Source organism: Ahaetulla prasina, chromosome 1, assembly GCF_028640845.1.
Source record: "Ahaetulla prasina isolate Xishuangbanna chromosome 1, ASM2864084v1, whole genome shotgun sequence".
NCBI classification, from domain to species: Eukaryota; Metazoa; Chordata; class Lepidosauria; order Squamata; family Colubridae; genus Ahaetulla; species Ahaetulla prasina.
The window spans coordinates 119,747,351-119,770,068 of record NC_080539.1 but is presented as its reverse complement, the minus strand read 5'-3'; the positions used below and the strand labels follow the sequence as shown (position 1 = coordinate 119,770,068).

Below are 22,718 nucleotides of genomic sequence, written 5' to 3'. Positions count from 1 at the left end.
AAAGAAAGACATAATGGCTAAGCAGATTTCTCTGACTACCATTTCCTCAAAAATGACAAGCCACACCCACAGAACCGGTAATAAAAAAAAATGGATTTCACAACTGATATAAAGTATTGAGTGTGGAGAGAGATGATGTTGAGCTATGTAAAAACTAGTGGTACCTAATGAGAAAAATCTAAGAAAGACTAAAAAGGAGAACAAATTGTACTAGGATTCATTGCAGGAGGAAGCTAGAGATTTCATCAAATGCTGGGCTGCCACTCATTTGTCTAGAGCCTAGTTGCACTGAGGTGATATCTGAATTTCTCAACGAACAGATATATAGTACCTGACCTCTGCAGTCCAGTCATTTTTTTTTCCTTTATAGTATTTGAGGCAATACGTTCTTAGCTATTATTGTTCTATATATTCTTTTCTTACCCTTTTCTTATTGAATGTCAATCTGGAAAGGAACAATTCAGCCATGGATCAACCCTGTCAAAATAGTATATAGATAAAAAGAAGATTTTTATTTTCTTGATTTCTTGATTTCTGAAGCTTCTGCTCACATTAGTAATTTCCACAAGTGGTTTTCTCTCTTTAAATATTGCTAAGTACATATTAAAATATTGCTAAGTGGGTGGCAGCAGTATTTAAGTAGCAATGTATAAAACTGTTCTGTTTTCTTCCCTTTTCATAAATAATGCTTATAGAAAATGTAATAGCTAAACAATAACATTAATTCAATAAGAAAATCATTCTGAACATGTTAAGGGTTTCTTGAGACTTCACTAAGCATTCTGTTTCTTGAAAGGTTCATCTTCGAGTACATAGTGGAGAAAGACCATTTAAATGTACTACTTGCAATAAAGGATTCACTCAGTTGGCTCACCTCCAGAAGCACTATCTGGTACACACAGGAGAGAAGCCTCATGAGTGTCAGGTGCGTAGAGTTTGCAAGAAATGACTTTAGCAAAAGGTGCAATCAAAGTAAAGATATCCTTGAATCACATTTGACTGCTGGCTACTTGATGAATATATATGTATGTATGTATGTATATGTATGTATGTATGTATGTATGCATGCATGTATGTACATACATACATACATACTCATCATAAAAGTCCTATATAAAGTCATATATAAAATAGTCAGGATTTCCTTTGCACCAGTTTCAAATCAAGTATATATCCATTCTGGTTGCATGCTTTGGAGGGAGCAGATCCTTGCTAGAAGAATGGAGACATGATTTTGCAAACAGTAATTATACAAGATTCATCTTAGATAGGAAAATGTGGGATATGAGAGGTTGGAGTTTATTTGTTTATGCTTTTATGTTAAAGTAGACTTAACTCCAATTTACTTCTTCCCAATTTTAGGTCTGTCATAAACGATTCAGTAGCACAAGCAACCTGAAGACCCATCTGCGGCTGCATTCAGGAGAAAAACCTTATCAGTGTAAGCTGTGCACTGCTAAATTCACCCAATTTGTGCACCTAAAGCTGCACAAACGACTGCACACCAGAGAGCGCCCACACAAGTGTATCCACTGCCATAAAAGTTACATCCACCTTTGTAGCCTCAAGGTCCACCTGAAGGGAAACTGCCCTGTAATTCATGCTCACAATCTTTCTACAGAGGACCTCAACCGGATCAATGAAGAGATTGAGAAATTTGACATTAGTGACAATGCGGACAGGTTGGATGAAGTTGAGGACAGTGTTGATGTAGCATCGGTGGCAGGGAAAGAAATACTCGCTGTGCTTAGAAGCGAGATAGAAGGAGCCACGCTGAAAGCATCATTACAGAGAAACCTGGGGAACGGACTGGTCTCCTCTGGGTGTAACCTTTACGAAGCCTCAGATATATCGGTTGTGAAGTTGCCTCATGCTCATCCACTACCTCAGGTACCTATCAAGGTCAAGCAAGAGACAGATGAACCAATGGACCCTTAAATGCTGTGGGATGTACATGTGTATTGTGTGTGAGAGTGCATGCGTGTGGTTTAGTATGTGTGGCAAAGGAATGTTTGGATTTTAATTTATGACCTGGCAAGTCAGGGTGCCTGTAGCAATTGCTTGTACAGTATATTTTATCAACGCTGCAAAACAACATCAGCTCAGTTGAAAGAAGGAATTTCCATGTTGCATTCTCAGGGCATGAAAAGAGGCCAAGACTGTTCATTGCCTCTCCTGCTTCTAAAAGACTGTCTAATATCATTTTATAATAATAGTACTTCATAATTTATTATGCAATTTACCTTCAAAAAGCAATAGTTAGAATAATATTTACAATGATAAAAATATTCGTTGTAAATGGAATATGAGTGCTTTTCGTTGTTGTGTGTTTGTTTGTTTTGTGGCTGTTCTCCATAGAGTTGATTCCTGTACATCTGTTTAATAATTGGAAAATAATAGCAAAACACATGATTGTTTAGGCTGCAAGGGTGGAAATGTTTTAACATGCCTATTTCAGACATGATGTTTTGTTTTGCCAAAGGTAAATCCTTAACAGTTAATTGGTTGTAACAGTGCTGTATAACTGAACAAAATAGATAAACATATAGAATTGTTTATAGAAATATATATACAGCAGAAGGGAGAAACTGATATGTCTAGAATGAGTGGAAAAGGTAAAATATTAGGCAGAATGCATCAAACACAGTCCTCCCCACAAAGCCTTTAGTTTTACCTTATGGCTGTGAGCAGTACTCTTAGAAAAGAACATTTTCTTTCTCTTGCATACTGTTTATGTAAGTAGACAATTTAGGATACGCCAAAGATTCTCTCTGCAAAGAGGGGTATTGCAGAGGCATTGTCTGGCTACACCCCAAAGCTCCCATTGAGATTCGGGGAGAAATAGGACAACTTTCCCTAATCCCTTCATTCTCCATCCCCTTTCTTGGATAGAAATTGGGTGGTAAACTCTCTTCTTGGCATACCTAACTAGGTGTTTTTGTTTTTTCCTCCTCCCTGTATCATATGAGTCAAGTTTTCTCTCAGTATTTGTATTAGCACATTTTGTGGTTAATTTAATGAAAAATTAAAAGGGCATTGCAAAGTTGCTGAACAACAGTTACCTCATCGAGTGTGTCCAGTGATGCAGAAAATGCTGTCTGTCTTAATGCTTTGTCTTAATGCTTTGCTAATCTAGAAAACAAACCAAAACATGTAGAGAAGATGGAATGCACATTCTTTTTTTTTCTAAGTCTTTTGTTTTGCTGAACCCAAAGATAACATGTCATGATATAGGGCATAGCACATAATTGTATTTATAATTACTTATACCATTATCCTCTGTGTGCACGTAAGCACATACTTTTGTGAGCCAAACCTTATAATAAAATACTGGTTTAAATAGCTTGTTTCACAATCACAAAGGGTAAATTCTTAACATCAAAGCCATAATACTGTAAACATTCTTATTTATCATGAGGCGTGATTGTGCACATTTTTATTTGCTTCCAGAGATTTATCCACATATTTTTTAAATTCTCCAAAGTATTCTCTGAAGAATAACTGGCTTACTCTTACATCCCCCTCATATTATCGTTGCAAACGTCTGCCTTGGAAGATTGAAAAAATAATAATCTAATCATGCTTGCTAAAGGTCAAACTGGTCCCATTATTACTCATTTTAGAATGCTATATAGATCAAAACATTAAGAAGAAGGATGAGTTGTTTAAAGTGCTCTGGCAGATCTGTCCCTTTTCCTACTTCTTAAAAGGTGGCCTGATGACAGGTAAAAAGGACAGAGTTACTTTTCATTCGGTATGTATATCTTTATATCTCATAATAATCGTAAGGAATTAGGCTGTTACAAGTATGACATTATTCTAATGCCTTCTTATATGAAGCACCAAACATACCCATAAACTACTGGTAGCCCGAGAAAAACTTTATATATGCCTTTTGAAGGAAGAGTTACAGTTCATAACATTTCTGTTCCCATAAATTGTGATGCAAATATAATTCAAATGTAGCAATCTTTCATAAACATAGCCATTAACTATTGGATAAACCAAAGTACCACTACTCCGATCACTGGACACACACATGCTTTTATTAATTGCCTATAGTGCTTTCTTGTATTTGATACGAATTTTACAAAGATTTATATGCATCAGCTTTAAAATTGCTTCTTTGTCTAATTGTCTCTCCTGTTTAAAAACTTTGAATGTAGCAACAATCAGTGTTTCCCCTCCCTCCTAAGAATAGGTTCTGACCAAAGTTAGCAGGCTTTTTACTTTGCTACAACAAAATATCTTATGTTTACGTACTGGTTTACATTGTTATTTATGTGCAAAAATGTCAAAATGTAAATTAAATATAAAATGTTCCTTGCTTTACCACTGGTGGCTTCTTCTATTTTTTTAAAATGTAAGCAGTGTTATTTTAGTTCCAACTTTCATTTACTCTCTGGGCCAAAAACACTTAACATTCACAGTGATCTTTTTTTCTATAAAAATCTCTGGTTCTAAATTGACTTCCTGTAACTTGGCCTTTCTGAGGATGTTCTTGGCTAAATATTTCTGAAAAGTGCCAGGCTAGGAAAGGCTCTTCTTTTTATACCTATTTAGAGGCCAGGTCTAGTTTCATCAGGTGGGACCTGCAAAAAAAGGCAGGTCATTGTGAGTCTACTATATCTCTTCTCCCCATCCCCCAAAAGGAATCATGATTGTTTTAGTGCGCAAATTTTTTTCCTTTTATGTGCAAGGAAAAACAGCAGCATGGAAGAATTATGGGCCTAAAGTCTTATATACCTCTTTACAGTGCTTTACAGCCCTCTCTAAGCGGTTTACAGAGTCAGCATATTGGCTCCAACAATCTGGGTCCTCATTTTACCCATCTTGGAAGGATGGAAGGCTGAGTCAACCTTGAGCCTGGTGAGATTTGAACTGCCAAATTGCAGGCAGCCAGCAGGCAGCAAAAGTAGCTGCAGTACTGCACTCTTAACCACTAGGCCGCTGTGGCTCTTTAGGCAGAGTTAGGAATGCACAACACAAATATTAATTGCTTCAACCGAAATCCAGTTTTCAGAGCGAAAGTTGTTCTGCCATTCTTAAAAAAATAAAGGACCTTCATTGTTGCAATCGCAGCAGACACAACCGATTTGAAGTACATGCACTCATGTTTCACCAGTGCAACTGTTTTGGGAGGAAGGGTTGATGTGTAAAAGGCCTGGATGTTTTGTGGTCTTCTCTGGAGTAAGCTGCCGCTCAAAATGAGCAGCTGCAGTGCAGTCTTTTCCATTTCTACCCAGGAAGAAAAGGAAATCCAGCACCTTCATACCTCTCTTCAGTCTACCGATACAACAGCAGAAATTTGGAAAGAAGCCCTGCCATTCATGAAGAGATGTATAGTGTTCATCCACATTTCCCTGACAGCACTTAGGCAAGTTAAGAGTTCCAGATGAGCTGGAAGTTCACATAAGGAGCCAACAATCTTTGGCATCTAGAAGGACTACAATTAGAAACTGCTTCCAAGAAAATGAGAACACATTTACCTTTGATGGAGAAGCAGTTTGGTGTAGTGGTTAAGGCACCAAGCCAGAAGACTGAGTTCATGTCCTGTCTTGGGCACAAAGCCAGCTGAATTACCTTAAGCCATTCACTCCCTCTCAGGCCTAGGAAGGAGGCAGTGGCAAACCACTTCTGCAAATTGTTGCCAAAAATTGCAAGGACTTGTCCAGGCAGTCACCAGAAGTCAAGAATAATTTGAGACACCTTCTCCCCAAAACCACATCCTTAACACAGCTTTATTATAGGCCCCATGAAGACTATGCTTCATAATTTTCTTTCTACATTTGTTTCTAATGAGCGACTGATGCAAAATAAAAGGAACTGCATAACAATAAAGCTTACACCAATAAAAATGCAATTCTTACTGATTCCATTTCTAAGTATAGGAACCATTGAATTCAACGGAGTACGGTAATCAACATGATACACAGGACAGCCTTATCACAAAATCTATCGGGTCTTTCACACCATTGCCAAGTTACTTTTCAGATTACATTGGAGAAAGTTTGCAAATGTTGCATTGGCTTTGGCCTAATTAGAAGAGTTTTGTTTTCTAAATCATCTGCATATCTGAAACATTTTTTTAAAAAAAAGGGAAAGCTGGAAGGTGAAATGCTAGGTAGGAGATCTGAAAATACTCTTTGAGCAAAGGAGTCATCTGGAGAACTCTTGCATGATCTTAAAAGAACAACTGCAAAGCTGTTATTCTAATCTCTCTCCCTAAATGAATACATGCTGTCTTTGTGGGTGTAAAATATTGTTTATCCTCCTACCAGCAAGTTTCATTTTTATTTACCTTTAACTAGGACAAGCCACCATTGATTTACTACCACAGAGTATTAATGGGATGATTTCATAATGAACCCATCACACAAAATCTATGGAGTCTTTTCATATTAAATAATATTAAATAGCCAAAAGATAAATTGGTTTGCCAGATACTCCTTCCTTTCCTTTCCTTTCCTTTCCTTTCCTTTCCTTTCCTTTCCTTTCCTTTCCTTTCCTTTCTTTTCTTTTTATGGAAGAATAAAGATAGAATGCTTTCTTCTCTAACAACTCAGAAAGTTTTTAGAGAAGCACAACTTTTTAACTATCATTTTCCTGTATCCTTTTTTTTTTTGCTTCTAATTGCAAAATGTCAGTCCACTGTTTCTTTAAAACAAAGAATTGATGCCTTTCTTCCTATAGCCTGTAAAGCTGCTATTTTTGCTCAAGTTCATTCAAAAGTATATATAGGGCTCCACAGGACGGGAGACCAAGGGGAAGCCTCATTGCTTAAGTAGGAATCCATTTGCTAGATGTTGGATGGAGATCCATGTATTTTTGATGCCTCACCCAAGGTGTGTTTCCTTCATTATTACTTCTGATATTGTTTTAGACAATGAGAGGTTTGTAGGCAATAGGACTCATTGGGGTTTGTAGGCCAACTGCTGTTTAGTCCCCCACATCATAATTTCCAGAAAACTGGAAGCCCTAAGCAGAAAGCCATCAATTTCGTTATATAGCGATACAATACTTTAGATGGGAAATCAAACCTAGCTTTTATTTCACGGAAGGCTAGGTATTTGTTTGGGTTGCTTTTATTGTTGGAAATAATGTGACATTATCTTTTACTGACCTATAAAGCATATCCAATATAACTTAAAGATCTGGTTTAGACCAGAATTGATTCTGTATAAAATGGGAAAGATGGAAACTTGGCATTATTTTCTAGTATTTATTGGCCCAGTTTTCAACCCTTGTCTTAAAACACATTCCAGTCTTTCCTTCTCTGAAAGGACAGTTGCTAACCCAAAATTAAAAATAGCTCCAAAGGGAGATACGTTATTTTTCTTTTCTTAAAGAGACAATACCTGCAACCACATTCTCTGCTTTAAAGAAGCAGTGGGGACAAAAATAGAATAAGGTCATGCAAGAAAGGGACACAGATTTCGAACTGGCAGAGAACTTGTGTTAATGGGCACAACAGGTGACGTTGGATAGCTAAAACATTCTGCAGAGATTTTGAAATAAGAGGGCCAGAAGTGGTATCTGCTCCTCTGGAAGGCACTAAGCCAGAGGTCTTCAAACTTGCCAAGTCCACAAGTCTTAAAGCTGCCAAGTTTGAAGACCTCTGCACTAAGCAGTCTAGTGCTGACGGAAATTATTTTTCTTCAAAATTGATTCTTGTTTAGGGCTTCAACAAAGCATTTTTTAATCTAGTGATTTGCTGTGTCTCCTGTAGAATATAATTCAAATTGGCAGTCAAGAGACTAAGAGTCAGACAGCACGAACATACATATCCTGCCAGTAGTTAATGTGTGGTCCCATCAATACAGGATTAGAAGGGCTTCCTCCTTGAATTATGCCTGATCTTCTGCTTCTCCTTCATCCCTGGCTTCTGGTTTGCTCTTTCACACTAATATCTGACTTTCAGTTACTTTGACTCTTTCGTTCTGGAGCAGAAAACTGGTTGCTGAACTACAGCTGTGGATTAAGCTTCAGATCCATGGGTTTTTTTTCCTGGTATGAATTACCATGCTGTGCCATTCCCCATGAAGCAATAATATAATTGATGAAAGTTTAAAACTTGACATCAGACTCTCAAAAAGCATCAGAATGGTAATTTCACCAGCCCCAAATATCCTAGGGCACCCTGGATCTCAAAAGTGTTATTGTAATTACTTCTCTGGTAATATTACATTACTAACCAGAGCATACAAAACATTTGCTAGACCAATTCTAGAATACAGCTCATCTGTCTGGAACCCGCACTGCATATCAGATATTAATACAATTGAACATGTACAGAAATATTTCACAAGATGAGTCCTCCACTCCTCCGCTCACAACAAAATACCTTATGTCACCAGACTTGAAATTTTGGTCTTAGAAAATTTAGAACTATGCCGCCTTCGGTATGACCTAAGCATAGCTCATAAAATCATCTGCTACAATGTCCTACCTGTCAATGACTACTTCAGCTTCAACCACAACAATACACGAGCACACAAAAGATACAAACTTAAGTTAAATTGCACCAAACTCAATTACAGAAAATATGACTTCAGTTTCATCCCCAAACCCCCAAAATTTTAACCTTAGACTGGCTACTGTTGACCTCACCCCATTCCTAAGAGGTCTGTAAAGGGGGTGCATAAGAGCACCAGCATGCCTACTGTCCCTGTCCTACTGTCCCTATTTATTTGTATTCATTTTATGTATTCAATTCATGCTTATATATATTATCTAATACATACTTGACAAATAAATAAATAAATAAATAAATAAATAAATAAATAAATAAATAAATAAATAAATAGATAGATAAATACAGTGTTATTGTATCTGTCCCGGTACAGTCAGCTTACGCCTTTGCTGACTGTTGGGGGTGAAGTATTGGCCCCCAGGGGGAGGGTGCGCAACTTGGGAGTTCTCCTGGACGATCGGCTATCTTTAGAAGAACATTTGACGGCCGTCACCAGGGGAGCATTTTATCAGGTTCACCTGATTCGCCAGTTGCGCCCCTTCCTTGACCGGGACTCCTTACGCATGGTCACTCATGCCCTCGTTACTTCCCGCCTGGACTATTGCAATGCTTTCTACATGGGGCTCCCCTTGAAGAGCACCAGGAGGCTCCAGCTGGTCCAGAATGCGCGGTGATAGAGGGAGCACCGCATTGCTCCCATATAACACCTATCCTGCCTGGCCTGCACTGGCTGCCAGTAGCCTTCCGGGTGCACTTCAAGGTGTTAGTGACCACCTTTAAAGCGCTCCATGGCTTAGGACTGGAATATTTACGAGACCGCCTTCTGCCACCCACAGCCTCCCAACGACCTGTGCGCTCCCACAGAGTGGGCCTTCTCAGGGTGCCGTCGACCAAACAATGTCAGTTGGCGGCCCCCAGGGGGAGAGCCTTCTCTGTGGCGGCACCGGCCCTTTGGAATGAGTTGCCTCCGGGGTTACGCCAACTCCTGACCTCCGGACCTTCAAACAGGAACTGAAGACTTTATTATTTCATTGAGCGGGACTAGCCTAAGTGTATTTTAATTGTAAATTTTAAGAGGTTTTATGTCAGTCTAAGACCGTTTTAGTTGATTTGGCCTACTAAATATTTGTTTTTAAATTCTTTTTAAATTTGTTATTTATTTTCTGTATTTTAATATGGCTGTAAATCGCCCTGAGTCCTTCGGGAGAAGGGCGGTATAGAAATTAAATTATAAATAAATAAATAAATAAAATTGTAATTACAAGGAAATGGAGGGGGTGAGGTGGGTGCCTTGTGGTACTCCATTTCATCAGACCCCCTGCTTAGGCAAAGCATATACTTTTGAATCCAGAAACCCAAAAGATGGAATTGAACAACAATCCAGAGTAGGAAGGAAGAAGCAGAGATAAGAAGCAGAGATAATTCTATCATTCAAAACGACCTTGATCATCTAACCGCTTGGTCTAAAAATTGGCAGCTCCAAATTTCAACCAGCAAATGCTCAGTCTTACATATAGGAAAAAAGAACCCAAAAACTAAGTACATACTAGATGGATATTACCTTACAGACAACCCCCATCCCATTAAAGACCTTGGAGTTTTCATGTCAAATGATCTAAGTGCCAAAGCCCACTGCAACTACATAGCAAAAAAAGCTCTAAGAGTTGTAAACCTAATCTTGCGTAGTTTCTTTTCCAAAAACACAACACTACTAACCAGAGCATATAAAACATTTGCTAGACCAATTCTAGAATACAGCTCGCCTGTTTGGAACCCTCACCACATCTCTGACATCAATACAATTGAACGTGTCCAGAAATATTTTACAAGAAGAGTTCTCCATTCCTCTGAAAACAATAGAATACCCTATCCCACCAGACTTGAAATCCTAGGCTTAGAAAACTTGGAACTCCGTCGCCTTCGACAAGACCTAAGCTTAACTCACAGAATCATCTATTGTAATGTCCTTCCGGTTAAAGACTACTTCAGCTTTAATTGCAATAATACTAGAGCAACTAATAGATTTAAACTTAATGTCAACCGCTTTAATCTAGATTGCAGAAAATATGACTTCTGTAACAGAATCATCAATGCTTGGAATACTTTACCTGACTCTGTGGTCTCTTCCCATAATCCTAAAAACTTTAACCAAAAACTTTCTACTATTGACCTCACCCCATTCCTAAGAAGACCATAAGGGGCGTGCATAAGAGCACAAACGTGCCTACCGTTCCTGTCCTATTGTTTTTCTTTTCTTCTTCCTATATATATATATATATATATATATGCTTTACTTCCTAATATTTACTCATATATATGTTTATATACTACATGATCTTTTTGTATGATACTTACATATATTGTTGTGACAAAATAAATAAATAAATAAATAAATATAAAAGTTAACAAATTATGAAGATGCAAATTGATGTGGTGGGGTGGGCTACTAATAAAAATGGTCTAAGTTGCCTAGAGAGACAGTTTATTGTAGAGTACTATGGTATGGTGGTTAAGTCACCAGATTAGAAAGTGAGAGGCTATATAAGTTCTACTTCAGCTTTAGGCATAAATCCCTCTCTTAGCCTAAGAAGAAAGTAAGGACACACCACTTCTGAAAGTCTTGTCAAGAAAACAGACTAGTCCAGGTAGTCATTGCCAATCAAGAATGAATTGAAGGCAAAGAAGAAAGAAGATGAGGAAAGAATAGGGAGGAGGGGGGGGAGAAGAAGAAAAGAAGGAGAGGGAAGGGAGGGGGAGGAGAAGAAAAGGAGAAGAAGAAAATAAGGAGAAGGGGAAAGAGGGGGGAGGAGGAGGAGGAGGAAGCGGCTTCATCTATATGAAGCCGCTGGGTGAGATCATCAGTGGCTTCGGTGTGAGGTACCAGCTGTACGCTGATGACACCCAGCTGTACTTCTCCACACCGGGCCACCCCAATGAAGCTATCGAAGTGCTGTCCCGGTGTTTGGAAGCCGTACGGGTCTGGATGGGGAGAAACAGGCTCAAGCTCAATCCTTCCAAGACAGAGTGGCTGTGGATGCCGGCATCCCGGTACAGTCAGCTGAGTCCTCGGCTGACTGTTGGGGGCGAGTCACTGGCCCCGATGGAGAGGGTGCGCAATCTGGGCGTTCTCCTGGATGAACGGCTGTCTTTTGAAGATCATTTGACGGCCGTCTCCAGGAGAGCTTTCCACCAGGTTCGCCTGGTGCGCCAGTTGCGCCCCTTTCTAGACCGGGATGCCTTATGCACGGTCACTCACGCCCTCGTGACGTCTCGCCTGGATTATTGCAATGCTCTCTACATGGGGCTCCCTTGAGGGGCATCCGGAGGCTCAGTTAGTCCAGAATGCAGCTGCGCGGGTGATAGAGGAGCCCCTCGTGGCCCCCGTGTTACACCTATCCTGCGCAGACTGCACTGGCTACCTGTGGCCTTCCGGGTGCGCTTCAAGGTGCTGGTGACAATCTTTAAAGCGCTCCATGGCATAGGGCCGGGCTATTTACGGGACCGCCTACTGCTACCAAATACCTCTCACCGACCGTGCGCTCTCACAGAGGGACTCCTCAGGGTGCCGTCAGCTAGGCAGTGCTGTCTGGGGACACCCAGGGGAAGGGCCTTCTCTGTGGGGGCTCCCACCCTCTGGAACGAACTCCCTCCAGGACTTCGTCAACTTCCGGACCTCCGAACCTTTCGTCGCGAGCTTAAAACACACTTATTTATCTGCGCGGGACTGGATTAGATTTTAAAGTTATGGGTTTTAAGGGGTTTTTATTATTTATACTATTTTAAATTTGGGCAATAGAATAAGTTTTTTAATTGTTGTTTTTTAATCTGTATTTATATGTATTTTAACTGCCTGTGAACCACCCTGAGTCCTTAGGGAGATAGGGCGGTATATAAATTTGAAAAATAAATAAATAAATAAATAAAAGAGGGAGATGAATGGGGAAGGGAGGGGGAGGAGAAGGAGGAGAAGAAGAAAAGGAGAAGGAGACGAACATAAGGAGAAGAAGGAAAAAAAGGAGGGAGGAGGAGGAGGAAGCATTAAATTCTGGGAATTGAAGTCCGCAAGTCATAAAGTTGCTATAGTTGGCCATTCTCTGACCTAGACAAAAAACCCGGGGGTAGATTACTCCTCTAAATCCAACCACAGATCAAAATGTGTAGCATCAAATAGATAAGTCTGCACTAAAAACATTAAAGCAAGCAACATGCAATAGGAAGCTTTGCCACATGGTAAATGATGTGGCTGAACTATCTTTGGGTATCCTGTTTTGCTTTAGTTAAAGAGCCCATGGCAAACCCAGAGCACAAAACTGGTTATGTCAGTGGACATTTCCCCACTGATATTAAATGTGGGAGCAAACATGCTCCACAACTGATCCAAAGGAGAGATCAGGCCTCATACCTAATTAGTCTCTTGAACTTGTCCTTTGCGTAGAATAGAGTGGTCCTTCCAGTTCAGCCTGTTTCTTAGCACACCCTTCGGACAAGGTAAGCCATATTAGTTTAATTGACCAGGCTCAGGGAAGGCTGCAAGGTATCATTAACTTCACATTGAAGGTGTATTTGGCCTCGTGTCTTCAGCCACGTTCTGCTACACTGACATTGTGCAACTAATCTTCATTTTTTTCTCTCCCATCAATGATGCCTCTGCTCCACTTTTGCTTCATCCATCTTGGTGACTGCTGTGAACCTTTCTAGTGCTTATGCAGGCCATAATTGTTCTGATTGAATAATGACTAAGTTTTACCAAGGCAGTCCATCAATCAAATATGTGTCACTGTGAAGGACCGTTCTTTTACTCCAGGGATGTCCAATCTCATCATGGATGGCTGGGCAATTCTCAGAATTGAAGTCCACATCTTAAAGTTGCCAAGTTGGACGTCCAACCAAACTCGGTTTATCAGTTCAAGTTGCAATACATGGAAGATAAACAAGCTTCGATATAAGTGTATTTTGAAGGTTCTAAAGTAAGTTTACTATATATTTTTTTCCAGTTTCAAGGTTTCGTTTGTTATTTACTGCTTCTTGTTAGAAGGCCAGCATCTAAATGCTATTGTTAATAGATCTGTCTTCATCAATCAAGCAATATATGTGTTCTCACAGCACGTTAGATCATAGAGCAGTCAAGACTTTGGGTTCTAGTGCAATATATGAATACAAATTCATAATTTGTTAATGGTAAGTTCTGAGGTGCATAAGCAGTACTTGTAACCATGGCTTGCTGGCTTGCTGATGGCACAAGGGGCAAACTATGGCATAGTATTGCCTCCAAATGTAACTTCATAACTTGTTGATTATTCTCTTCTTGAACTGGCCGAGAATGAAAATATGCAGAAAGAAAAAGTATTTATCAAAGTGGCATCTTCAATACTGTTCCGCTCTGGTGCTTTTGCCAATATGAATCCTTCACTGCTGATTTTATTTTAAAAACAAAGAAAGTGGGGGAAAACATCCTTCTGCCGACTAACTACTTTGGAGTTAGTCACTGACATTTTAAAAATGATTGTAAATGCTGCAAATCTTATTCGGGAAATAGAAACTAACAAAACTGGCACAACAATGAAAGATGACCAAAGAAAATCAGACTCAAGTAAGGGTTTTTCTTTGAACCTACACTCTGGTGATAAGGGTAGTGTGGTATACTGATTTCCCCACCCTTATTGCATCATGAGAATGTGCTCAAGCAGCCTTTTTAAAAGTGACTCATTCCCTTTTAATGAATAAGAGGCCAATAAATCTACTTGTGGGGTGTTGCGAGTGGTGGGGGCAGAATTTTGTTGATAAAAATCACTCAGATTCACTTTTTTTCCTGAACTCTGCATGGGTAGAATCAGAAGAGGCGAAAAGGGCAGTCACAGTACCTGGGATTGATTTGGCTTGTTGGTTTTCAGGTGCTTTGTGGGAAGAATTCTGTGATATGTGTGCTTATCCCACACACTACTTGGCTCCTCCAGGGGGGGGGGGAAGGCACAAGGAGGGGGTGTTAGTTTGAGGCTGGGGTGGCTCTGCATACCACATTGAAGGTGGCAATAGTACACCCCTCCTGAAAAATCCCTCTGATAACTTGACAGATTTAAACAATTATCACCCAGTTTCCAGAGAGAACAGTTAGATTACAACTACAAAGACTCAGGGAAGTTTGATTATCTAGATCAGGGCTCTCCAACCTTGGCAACTTTAAGCAAAGCTGGCTGGGGAATTCTGGGAGTTGAAGTCCTCTAGGCTTAAAGTTGCCAAGGTTGGAGAGCCCTGATCTAGATCCCTTTCAATCAGTATTCATACCTGGGGATGAAAAATATACTGATCACCATGGGAGATGATATTTTTCAGGGCACAGATGAAGAAGTCCCCACTCCTGGTCCTTTTGGATGATTTTGTGGTTTTCAGTCTAGCAACCATGGCGTTTATTTGCATGGTTGCCAAATCAGGATTGGAGAAACACTACAGATAGTCCTCGACTTACGACAGTTCATTTAGTATGTTCAAAGTTGCAACGGTATCTAAAAAGTGACTTATGACCGTTTTTCACACTTACAACCGTTGCAGTATCCCCGTAGTCATGTGATCAGAATTTGGATGCTTGGCGACTGAGTCATATTTTTTAAGTCAATGGGGAAGCCGTATTCACTTAACAACCACGTTCCTAACTTAACAACTGCAGTGATTCACTTAACAACAATTGTAAAATGGGGCGAAAATTCACTTAACAAATGTTTTGCATAGCAACAAAAATAATGGGCTCAATTGTGGTCGTAAGTCAAGGACTAGCTGTATATTGCAATAATTGTTGGTGTTATTTTTACCTTTTGCTGTTGAGGTAAAGTAGTGGGAATTTTTGGGTGAATGGGTTCATTTCTCTATGCTTGGGTACAAGAGGTTGTAAGTTATGATCTTTGCGCTTTTATTAGGCTATGTTGCAGCAGGAAGGTTGCACCTCCCAATCCCATCTATCTCTGCATCTATCTTCTCTGCACCACAAACTTGTCTAATAATTTTGGGGAGCTGCTGAGGCAAGATGGAGGGAGATGAAGAAGGCCAATTAATGATCGGATTAAAACTCTCTTCAGATGGTTTAAGTCTTAAGTATCAAACACATTCTGCTCTTTCAGGCACTGCCTCACTGATTGATTGAAGTTTATTCCAACTGATATGAACCCATCTGGCCAGGATGCTTAGGGAGATGGCTTACTCAATGTACTGGATAAGAATCTAGCCTTTTCCCAACACACAGGAACAGACTAAGATGCAGAAATCAATGACTGGGCTGGGAAGATATTGCAGTGATGTCATAGAGTTCTCAGAGTGTAAATGAAAAGTCTCTGGATAATCCATGTAAATATTTGAAGAAAGAGGATATCTCTAACAACACATTACTAAATTCAGAATGCTGGGATTCTGTGGACATGCATTTTACATTACAATTAGTTCAATGAGTAAATGTTGAAGTATGTGAAGTGTCATTATTTTTTTTTAAGTTTCAGTATCTGATGTGTCATTTTTAAAAAAATCTTAAGTATGGTAGGCAACTTTTATATAACTACACACCCATTTTTATATTTTGGAACCCTGCATTCCTAAATTGTGTTTATCCTTCATATGTATCCTGAACTAATTGATCATGTACTAAATTAAGCATATTGTGCAATAAAAATGCAGGGGAACAAGTGACATCACATACTAAAATCGTTGCAGTGTCCTAAAACTTTCTGTTATTGGGCGGAAGAAAACTAGAATAAATAAAATTAATATTTATTTTATTTTTATTTATTTTATTTGTCACAACATTATATATAAGCATAAGCATGAAATAACTATATGATATATAACCATATATATAACCATATAATAACTATATGAAATTGTATACAATCAAAGGGAACATTAGGACAGGAATATAAAACAGTTAGCATCCTATCTTCCACATTGACTCTGTAATTGTTCCTTCTCAGTATATATAACAAAATCTATACAACATTTCAGAAGGAAAACATGAAAAAGAGCTCCATTATTCTAATACAAAATGGAGCTCTTCAGACACCAAGCTTAAAATGATGGGGATCCAGCAAATCCAGTCAACTCCCTGATCTTCGGACCTTTTGACGCGAGCTGAAAACATTTTTGTTTCACCGTGCAGAACTGGCCTAGTGGGGTTTTAATAAGGGGTTTTATTGGTTTTAAGTTCTTCAACCAACTCTAAATTTTCCTTTTAAACTGGTCTTTAAAATTGTACTAACTGTCTTTACTTACTTACTGTAAACCGCCCTGAGTCCTTTGGGAGAAGGGCGGTATAGAAATTGAAACAATAAATAAATAAATGACCCCATCGGGTCTTCAGTAGAAGAATGGAACATTCTATAGAAGAAAAAAATAAGAATATAATGCGTGCATATTCTTCTAAAAGAATATGGATGCATTTATAGGAACATATTTTAAGTATCTTTGTTATCCCTGTGAAATCCTCTTGAGCTGTTAGTATAAAGACAAAGAGTGAACCTGAATTACATCCATAAGGCATTTAAGCTGCAAACATAGAGTTCCAGGGAAGGAGAGGTGCAGATATGGGCTCCCCCTGAAATCTCCAAGTCTGGCTCTTTTTTTGCCATCAAAACTCCAAATGCCAGAGAAAGGAGAAAGAAGAGAAATGGTTGGGCGGGCCAGAAAGGCTGTGGCCGAGCAGCAGCCATTGTTCCCCTGCTCCCTAGAAAAGTCTTACTTCCAGATCAAGCGTGAATCTGCTGTGGGGCAGACAGAGATCAATTCTCTCCAGATCATATCTACTTTCTGAACCTTATTGAGGTTCTTCTCCTTACAGCAGTTGCTGATTAGAGATCAGTTATGGTGAGACAAACTTAGGGGGAAGATCTAGGAAAGTTGTACATTTTTAAGCTATATCCATCAGAGGCCAAGAGTATGTCCTTTGGTTTGGACTTTTTTCTGTTTACCATGACAAAGCCTGACATTTTATCTCTACTTCTACTCATCCCAGCGCAAAGTTGGGGCACTCCCTAGTAGTTCATGTTAGGTGTGATTCATGTGCAGCATGTCTGCCTCCTAATATTTATGACAGTGATAAAGTTACTTATTTGTCTTTCCCTCATCTGCAGTATTGTATAATTTCTCCTAATTTTTCTTTTAAAAAAAAGTGGCTTAAGGCTGCCCAACCAATAAAGGAAACCTCTCCTTTATTCCATGGAAGATGACTCATTAAAAATGAAAGCACCGAAACTTCACTGGCTAAGAAAGGAGAAGAACAAAAAACACTTCCATTATTTTGTTCTTTCTTTAAAACTTGGCAAAATTGGTTCTCTGTTTTAGGTTTAGCGTAATGTGGAATTTAGATTAGAGTTACAAAAAAAAACCCACCCTATTTTCTTGTTAGAGTTTACAACATTTTCAGCATAATAATTAAGAAAGCTACATCCATGCTGGGCAGAGAATAAATCAAAATAAAAGAGAACTGGCTGTATATTTCTTGTTGCTTGAGCCTTAAAGTCCTGTAATATAAGATTCTTTGGTCTTTCCAGAGAAAGATTTTAATTAGTATCTAATTTTTAGATATTACATAAGCGTGTCTCAGCTGCTCTGTTTTTTACTCAAATGACTTTTTTGCTGATTAGGAGAGGGGAGGGATGATTTCCTTGTCTCTTAAGAAGCATTTCTTTTCAACATTGGCCCTGCTGGCTTAACGCCAAATAGTTTACTCATCTGTTAACTAAAAGTCCAAATAAAGATCTTGGCACCAAATATGTCCCATTTAACAGTAACAGTTACCGGTATAAAACTTTTAACCCTTCTGTGGCTCATCTATATTCCATAAACATAGAACTTGATTTTTCTAACAGCCTTGTTTTACATTAGAATGCAAGTCGGCTGAGCTGAAGATGGGCTACAAAGTTTATAGTGGCATCTATTCCGTATGGACCCATATCAACTTCTATCACTGTTAGCTATAAAATCCATCCGACTTTTAAAGAAGTAAATATTTGTAATTTGGTGTCTCTGTCTCTTAGGTAATATGCTTGAGCCATCCCACAACTTCCTTGTCCTAGACCTAGACAGAGTCATGATCCCTGTGTAGAATGAGACAGCTGTGGCAACCTACATACAAACACTCCACCTTGAATATTTTTGTCATTGGGTTCTGAAGTCTATTAGTTAGGAATCCAGTTATAATCCAATTTCTTATTCATTGAAAAGTCTACCTTCTTTCATTCCTTCTTTGTCCACTAATGTAATCAAGTTACTAGTTCTTACTATTCTAGTTTTCTAACAACCGTCAATGTACTAGAAACATGTTTAGAAACATAAACACGCAAAAAAGTGTTGAGTTAAAAATGGGGAAGAATGGAATATAATGGCAAAGATTGTATTGCAAGCAACAAAAAATAAGATTTGCACAAGATTGGCATATACAGAATTAACATCTCAGTCTCAAGATGAACTGCACACATTTTGGCACCCAATAAAATAACAGGCCCTACTAAGAAAACAGAAAACAATTACACTCCATATGATTTTTGTGAATTACAGCTGATATATATACATAAGTATGAAATGTTAGCAATAAAACCAGACAAACAATCACATCACGTTTCTGGGACCATTCAGTAAGGTGCTATTTCCTTTCCACCAGTTCTATCAACATACAAACCTGATAGGTCATTAAAGTTGTAATTAAATAATCCAGATTCTTTTAGTCATGATCATGATTTATTTTTCTTTGTATCATATCCTTTTCAACAAGTGGGCATTCTCACACAGAGAGACATTAATTCTTATTGTGTCAGCCACAAAAAAAAACCCTACAATCCAAGAGAGAAATTTAATAATGGATTCATACATCCAGTATTATATAAGCAGACCATGGCACCCATAAATCTATTCCCTTCAGACAAAATTTAGATGAGTGAAGGTGTATAGAGGGATGACTATTATAGACAGGGGAAGCTTTCAGTCAATGGATGGATAAGCTTTCAAGATGGATGAAGTACACTTTCAGAAGACCTGAAAGACCAGGTTAGGGAAAGATTGTCATGGAGAAAATCTATCTATATGGTCACTAGGAGTCAATGTCAATGATAGCACATAATCAACCAATCAGTCTAAACAAATTGAATTTAATGGGATGTAATCCAAATATAAGATTGCACTGTAAATTTCCCAATTCAATGTAAATTCTGAAATTTTGTTTTCAGTTGAGACATAATTCAACCATTTACATTCTATTCCTTTGGGGAGGGGGTGTATTTTAAAGAATTTCTTATATTCTCTCATTTCAGCCTAGTTAACTAGGATTGAGGACCCAGATTGTTGGAGGCAATATGCTGACTCTGTAAATTGCTTAGAGTGGGCTGCAAAGTGCTGTGAAGAGGTATGTAAGTCTAAGTGCTATTGCTATTGCTATTGCTATTGCTATTGCTATTGCTATTGAAGGTAAAGCAAGACTAAAATCTGATGAGTAATTGAAGTGGAGACCACCAGACCATACTAGGTCTGTAATCAACAGGAATGTGGCCCTGAAATCAAGTCATAATAGGTGATTCTAGCTAGGTAACCTCATCTAAAAAAACCCAGCACGTTTATGTTTCTGTAGGAGCCAAGCTTATTTTTGAAATTTTGCATTTATATTAATTGAGTGTAGCCTCAAATCTAACTAAAGTTTTCATTGCTTTTTTTTTATTATTTGAATTTATATCCCGCCCTTCTCTGAAGACTCAGGGCGGCTTACACTGTGTTAAGCAATAGTCTTCATCCATTTGTATATTATATACAAAGTCAAAGTCCTCATTTTACCTACCTTATAAAGGATGGAAGGCTGAGTCGACCTTGGGCCTGGTGGGACTTGAACTTGCAGTAATTGCAAGCAGCTGTGTTAATAACAGACGACTTAGTCTGCTGAGCCACCAGAGCCCCTAGATATAGATTGTTGAAATCTATAGATGAGTGATCTAGCTAACTGGTATCAGATTTCACTTCTTTTGATGTAGGGTAATAAAGAATAGCGTTAACATTTGGTGATATTGTCTTAGCTATTGTCCTCAAGCCTGACTGACATTCATGATCTCTCAGGTAGGCTGAAACCCTCCTCCTCTCTTGGGCATGGGCTTTTGCATCTAAGCAAAAGGTAGATGTGCCCAATCTCCCAACAGATGGGTTGGAACTCTAAGCATTTTGCAGCAGCTCTCTCGAGACACAAAACTAGAAGGCCCAGTGGCGGAACTCAAATGTACCATCACCTCACAGCTCTGATAAATGGCTGGAATTATCCAAAGCCAGTAGAGGTCCTGGATCAAAGAAGAAAGAAAAGAAATCTCTGCTTCAAGATTCAGTTATGTCTGTTAACCACTCTTATTAGATGCTAACTTTAATTTTTCCTCTACATATTACAAACATTGTCTCTTATTTATACTTCTGTGTTCAAATAGGTCATTCTGTGTACTTTCAGACTGAATTAATGATGTAGTTTTCTTAATAATTTCCTAGAAGTTGACATAACCTGAAAGTCCTCTATCTACTGAGATCACTGTTTATAACAAACCTGTCTTAAGAGACCATTGAGTATATTATTATAAATTGGGTTTATGTATATTTTGTGGGTTTTTTTAAAACAGCACTTGATTTTTATCTTTTGTGAGATTGTTTTCTCTCGGAAAGGGAGAAAGAAGAACTGAAGTCATACATACTTATGCTGTAGGATTAGGAAGTTGCATAACAGAATTATTTCCTTAAAAAACATTTATTTGTCAGGTTGTGGGAGCCCCAGCTCTGTCTCAGACTGGGGTTAAGAGGGGGGATGTTATTTTAGGTGACCCCAGAAGATACAGGAGACGATACAAGCAGGAACTGCCAAGCAACTATACAAGGCAAGGATGTGTGGATAAGGTGTCTAAAACCAAAAGGCTTCTGGAAAGTGGCATTTGTGACTTACAGTGTCTCACTCTAGTCTACAGGTTCATCTGTTTCTACAGAAAGTGAATTACACAATTGAAAGGGCCTTTTAGGCTTTTGAGTCCAACCTCTATACCATTGGACCCAAATTTAAGTCTCTTAACCCTAACCCTAACCTCACTTTAAGTTGACCAAATCCAGCAAAGGAGTGTTGTCCATACTTCTAGGCAAGTATGCCTAGAACTGCTCTTAATGTTTAAACAATCAAAAGCAGCCATATTTAAATCCATTGTTCTATGTCCTCATTCTGGAATGATGGAGAATAAGTCTGGATCTTTTTGTGCGTGAGATCCATTCAGGTATTTGAAGAGTGTTATCAAAGGTTAGTCTGTAAATAGATAAGATAGTTATTGCATAAGCTACATTCCTACCTTCACTTCTTAAGAGACCTCCAACCAGGCAGCACTACATTTCTGCTGTGGCATTTGAAACCCCTCTCTTCAAAAAAAGATGTTGAGACTCTAGAAAGAGTGCAGAGAAGAGCAACAAAGATGATTAGGGGACTGGAGGCTAAAACATATGAAGAACGGTTGCAGAAACTCGGTATGTCTAGTTTAATGAAAAGAAGGACTAGGGGAGACATGATAGCAGTGTTCCAATATCTCAGGGGTTGCCACAAAGAAGAGGGAATCAAACTATTCTCCAAAGCACCTGAAGGTAGAACAAGAAGCAATGGGTGGAAACTGATCAAGGAGAGAAGCAACTTAGAACTAAGGAGAAATTTCCTGACAGTTAGAACAATCAATAAGTGGAACAACTTGCCTGCAGAAGTTGTGAATGCTCCAACACTGGAAATTTTTAAGAAAATGTTGGATAACCATCTGTCTGAGATGGTGTAGGGTTTCCTGCCTGGGCAGGGCGGGTTGGACTAGAAGACCTCCAAGGTCCCTTCCAACTCTGTTATTATGTTAAATATTCAGCTGCACCCCCTTTACAGCAAATTCTTGTTTAAGATAAAAGCCATTCGGGAATGAAGGTATAGAGCAGAAGAATCCCATTGCTTCATTCTTCATTTGATGCCATATGAATCAAATGTTTATCCAATTAGTGCGAATAGAATGACATATTGTTTTATATTGAACTTACGTCAACATTTTAGTCTGCTCAACAAAGGATACAAAAATACTTAGTGGGCTTTTTTTAAAAAATAATTTACTTTTGTAAAATATACACCCAGAGTAATAAAAACCTAAATTAGAAATGTAAGTCAGAAGCTGATAAAAAATAAAGAACCTGCCTAACTACACATATACTTTGGGTGACATAAATGAGCATAAAGAAGTCTAATTCAAACTAG

At 38.7% G+C, this 22,718-nt stretch overlaps 1 protein-coding gene and 1 long non-coding RNA gene across 7 annotated transcripts in view; one reads left to right on the top strand and one right to left on the bottom strand.

Annotated features, from left to right (window-relative positions):
* Nucleotides 1-4,329, top strand: part of PRDM1 (PR/SET domain 1) — a 113,595-nt gene extending 109,266 nt beyond the window's left edge. For 5 of the 6 annotated variants that reach the window (XM_058174538.1, XM_058174529.1, XM_058174562.1 and 2 more), the window contains 2 exons: nucleotides 797-925; nucleotides 1,363-4,329. In XM_058174538.1, coding sequence (XP_058030521.1) covers nucleotides 797-925; nucleotides 1,363-1,938 — 705 coding nt within the window. In that variant the 3' untranslated portion in view covers nucleotides 1,939-4,329. The remainder of the gene's footprint in view (nucleotides 1-796; nucleotides 926-1,362) is intronic. The other variant, XM_058174546.1, reaches the window with a different exon arrangement.
* Nucleotides 15-22,124, bottom strand: LOC131194028 (uncharacterized). The gene is made up of 3 exons (XR_009154094.1): nucleotides 21,793-22,124; nucleotides 3,063-3,132; nucleotides 15-477 (listed from the first exon to the last, which is right to left on the bottom strand). It is a non-coding gene; the product is annotated as an uncharacterized LOC131194028 (long non-coding RNA).
* Nucleotides 22,125-22,718: the final 594 nt, after the last annotated feature.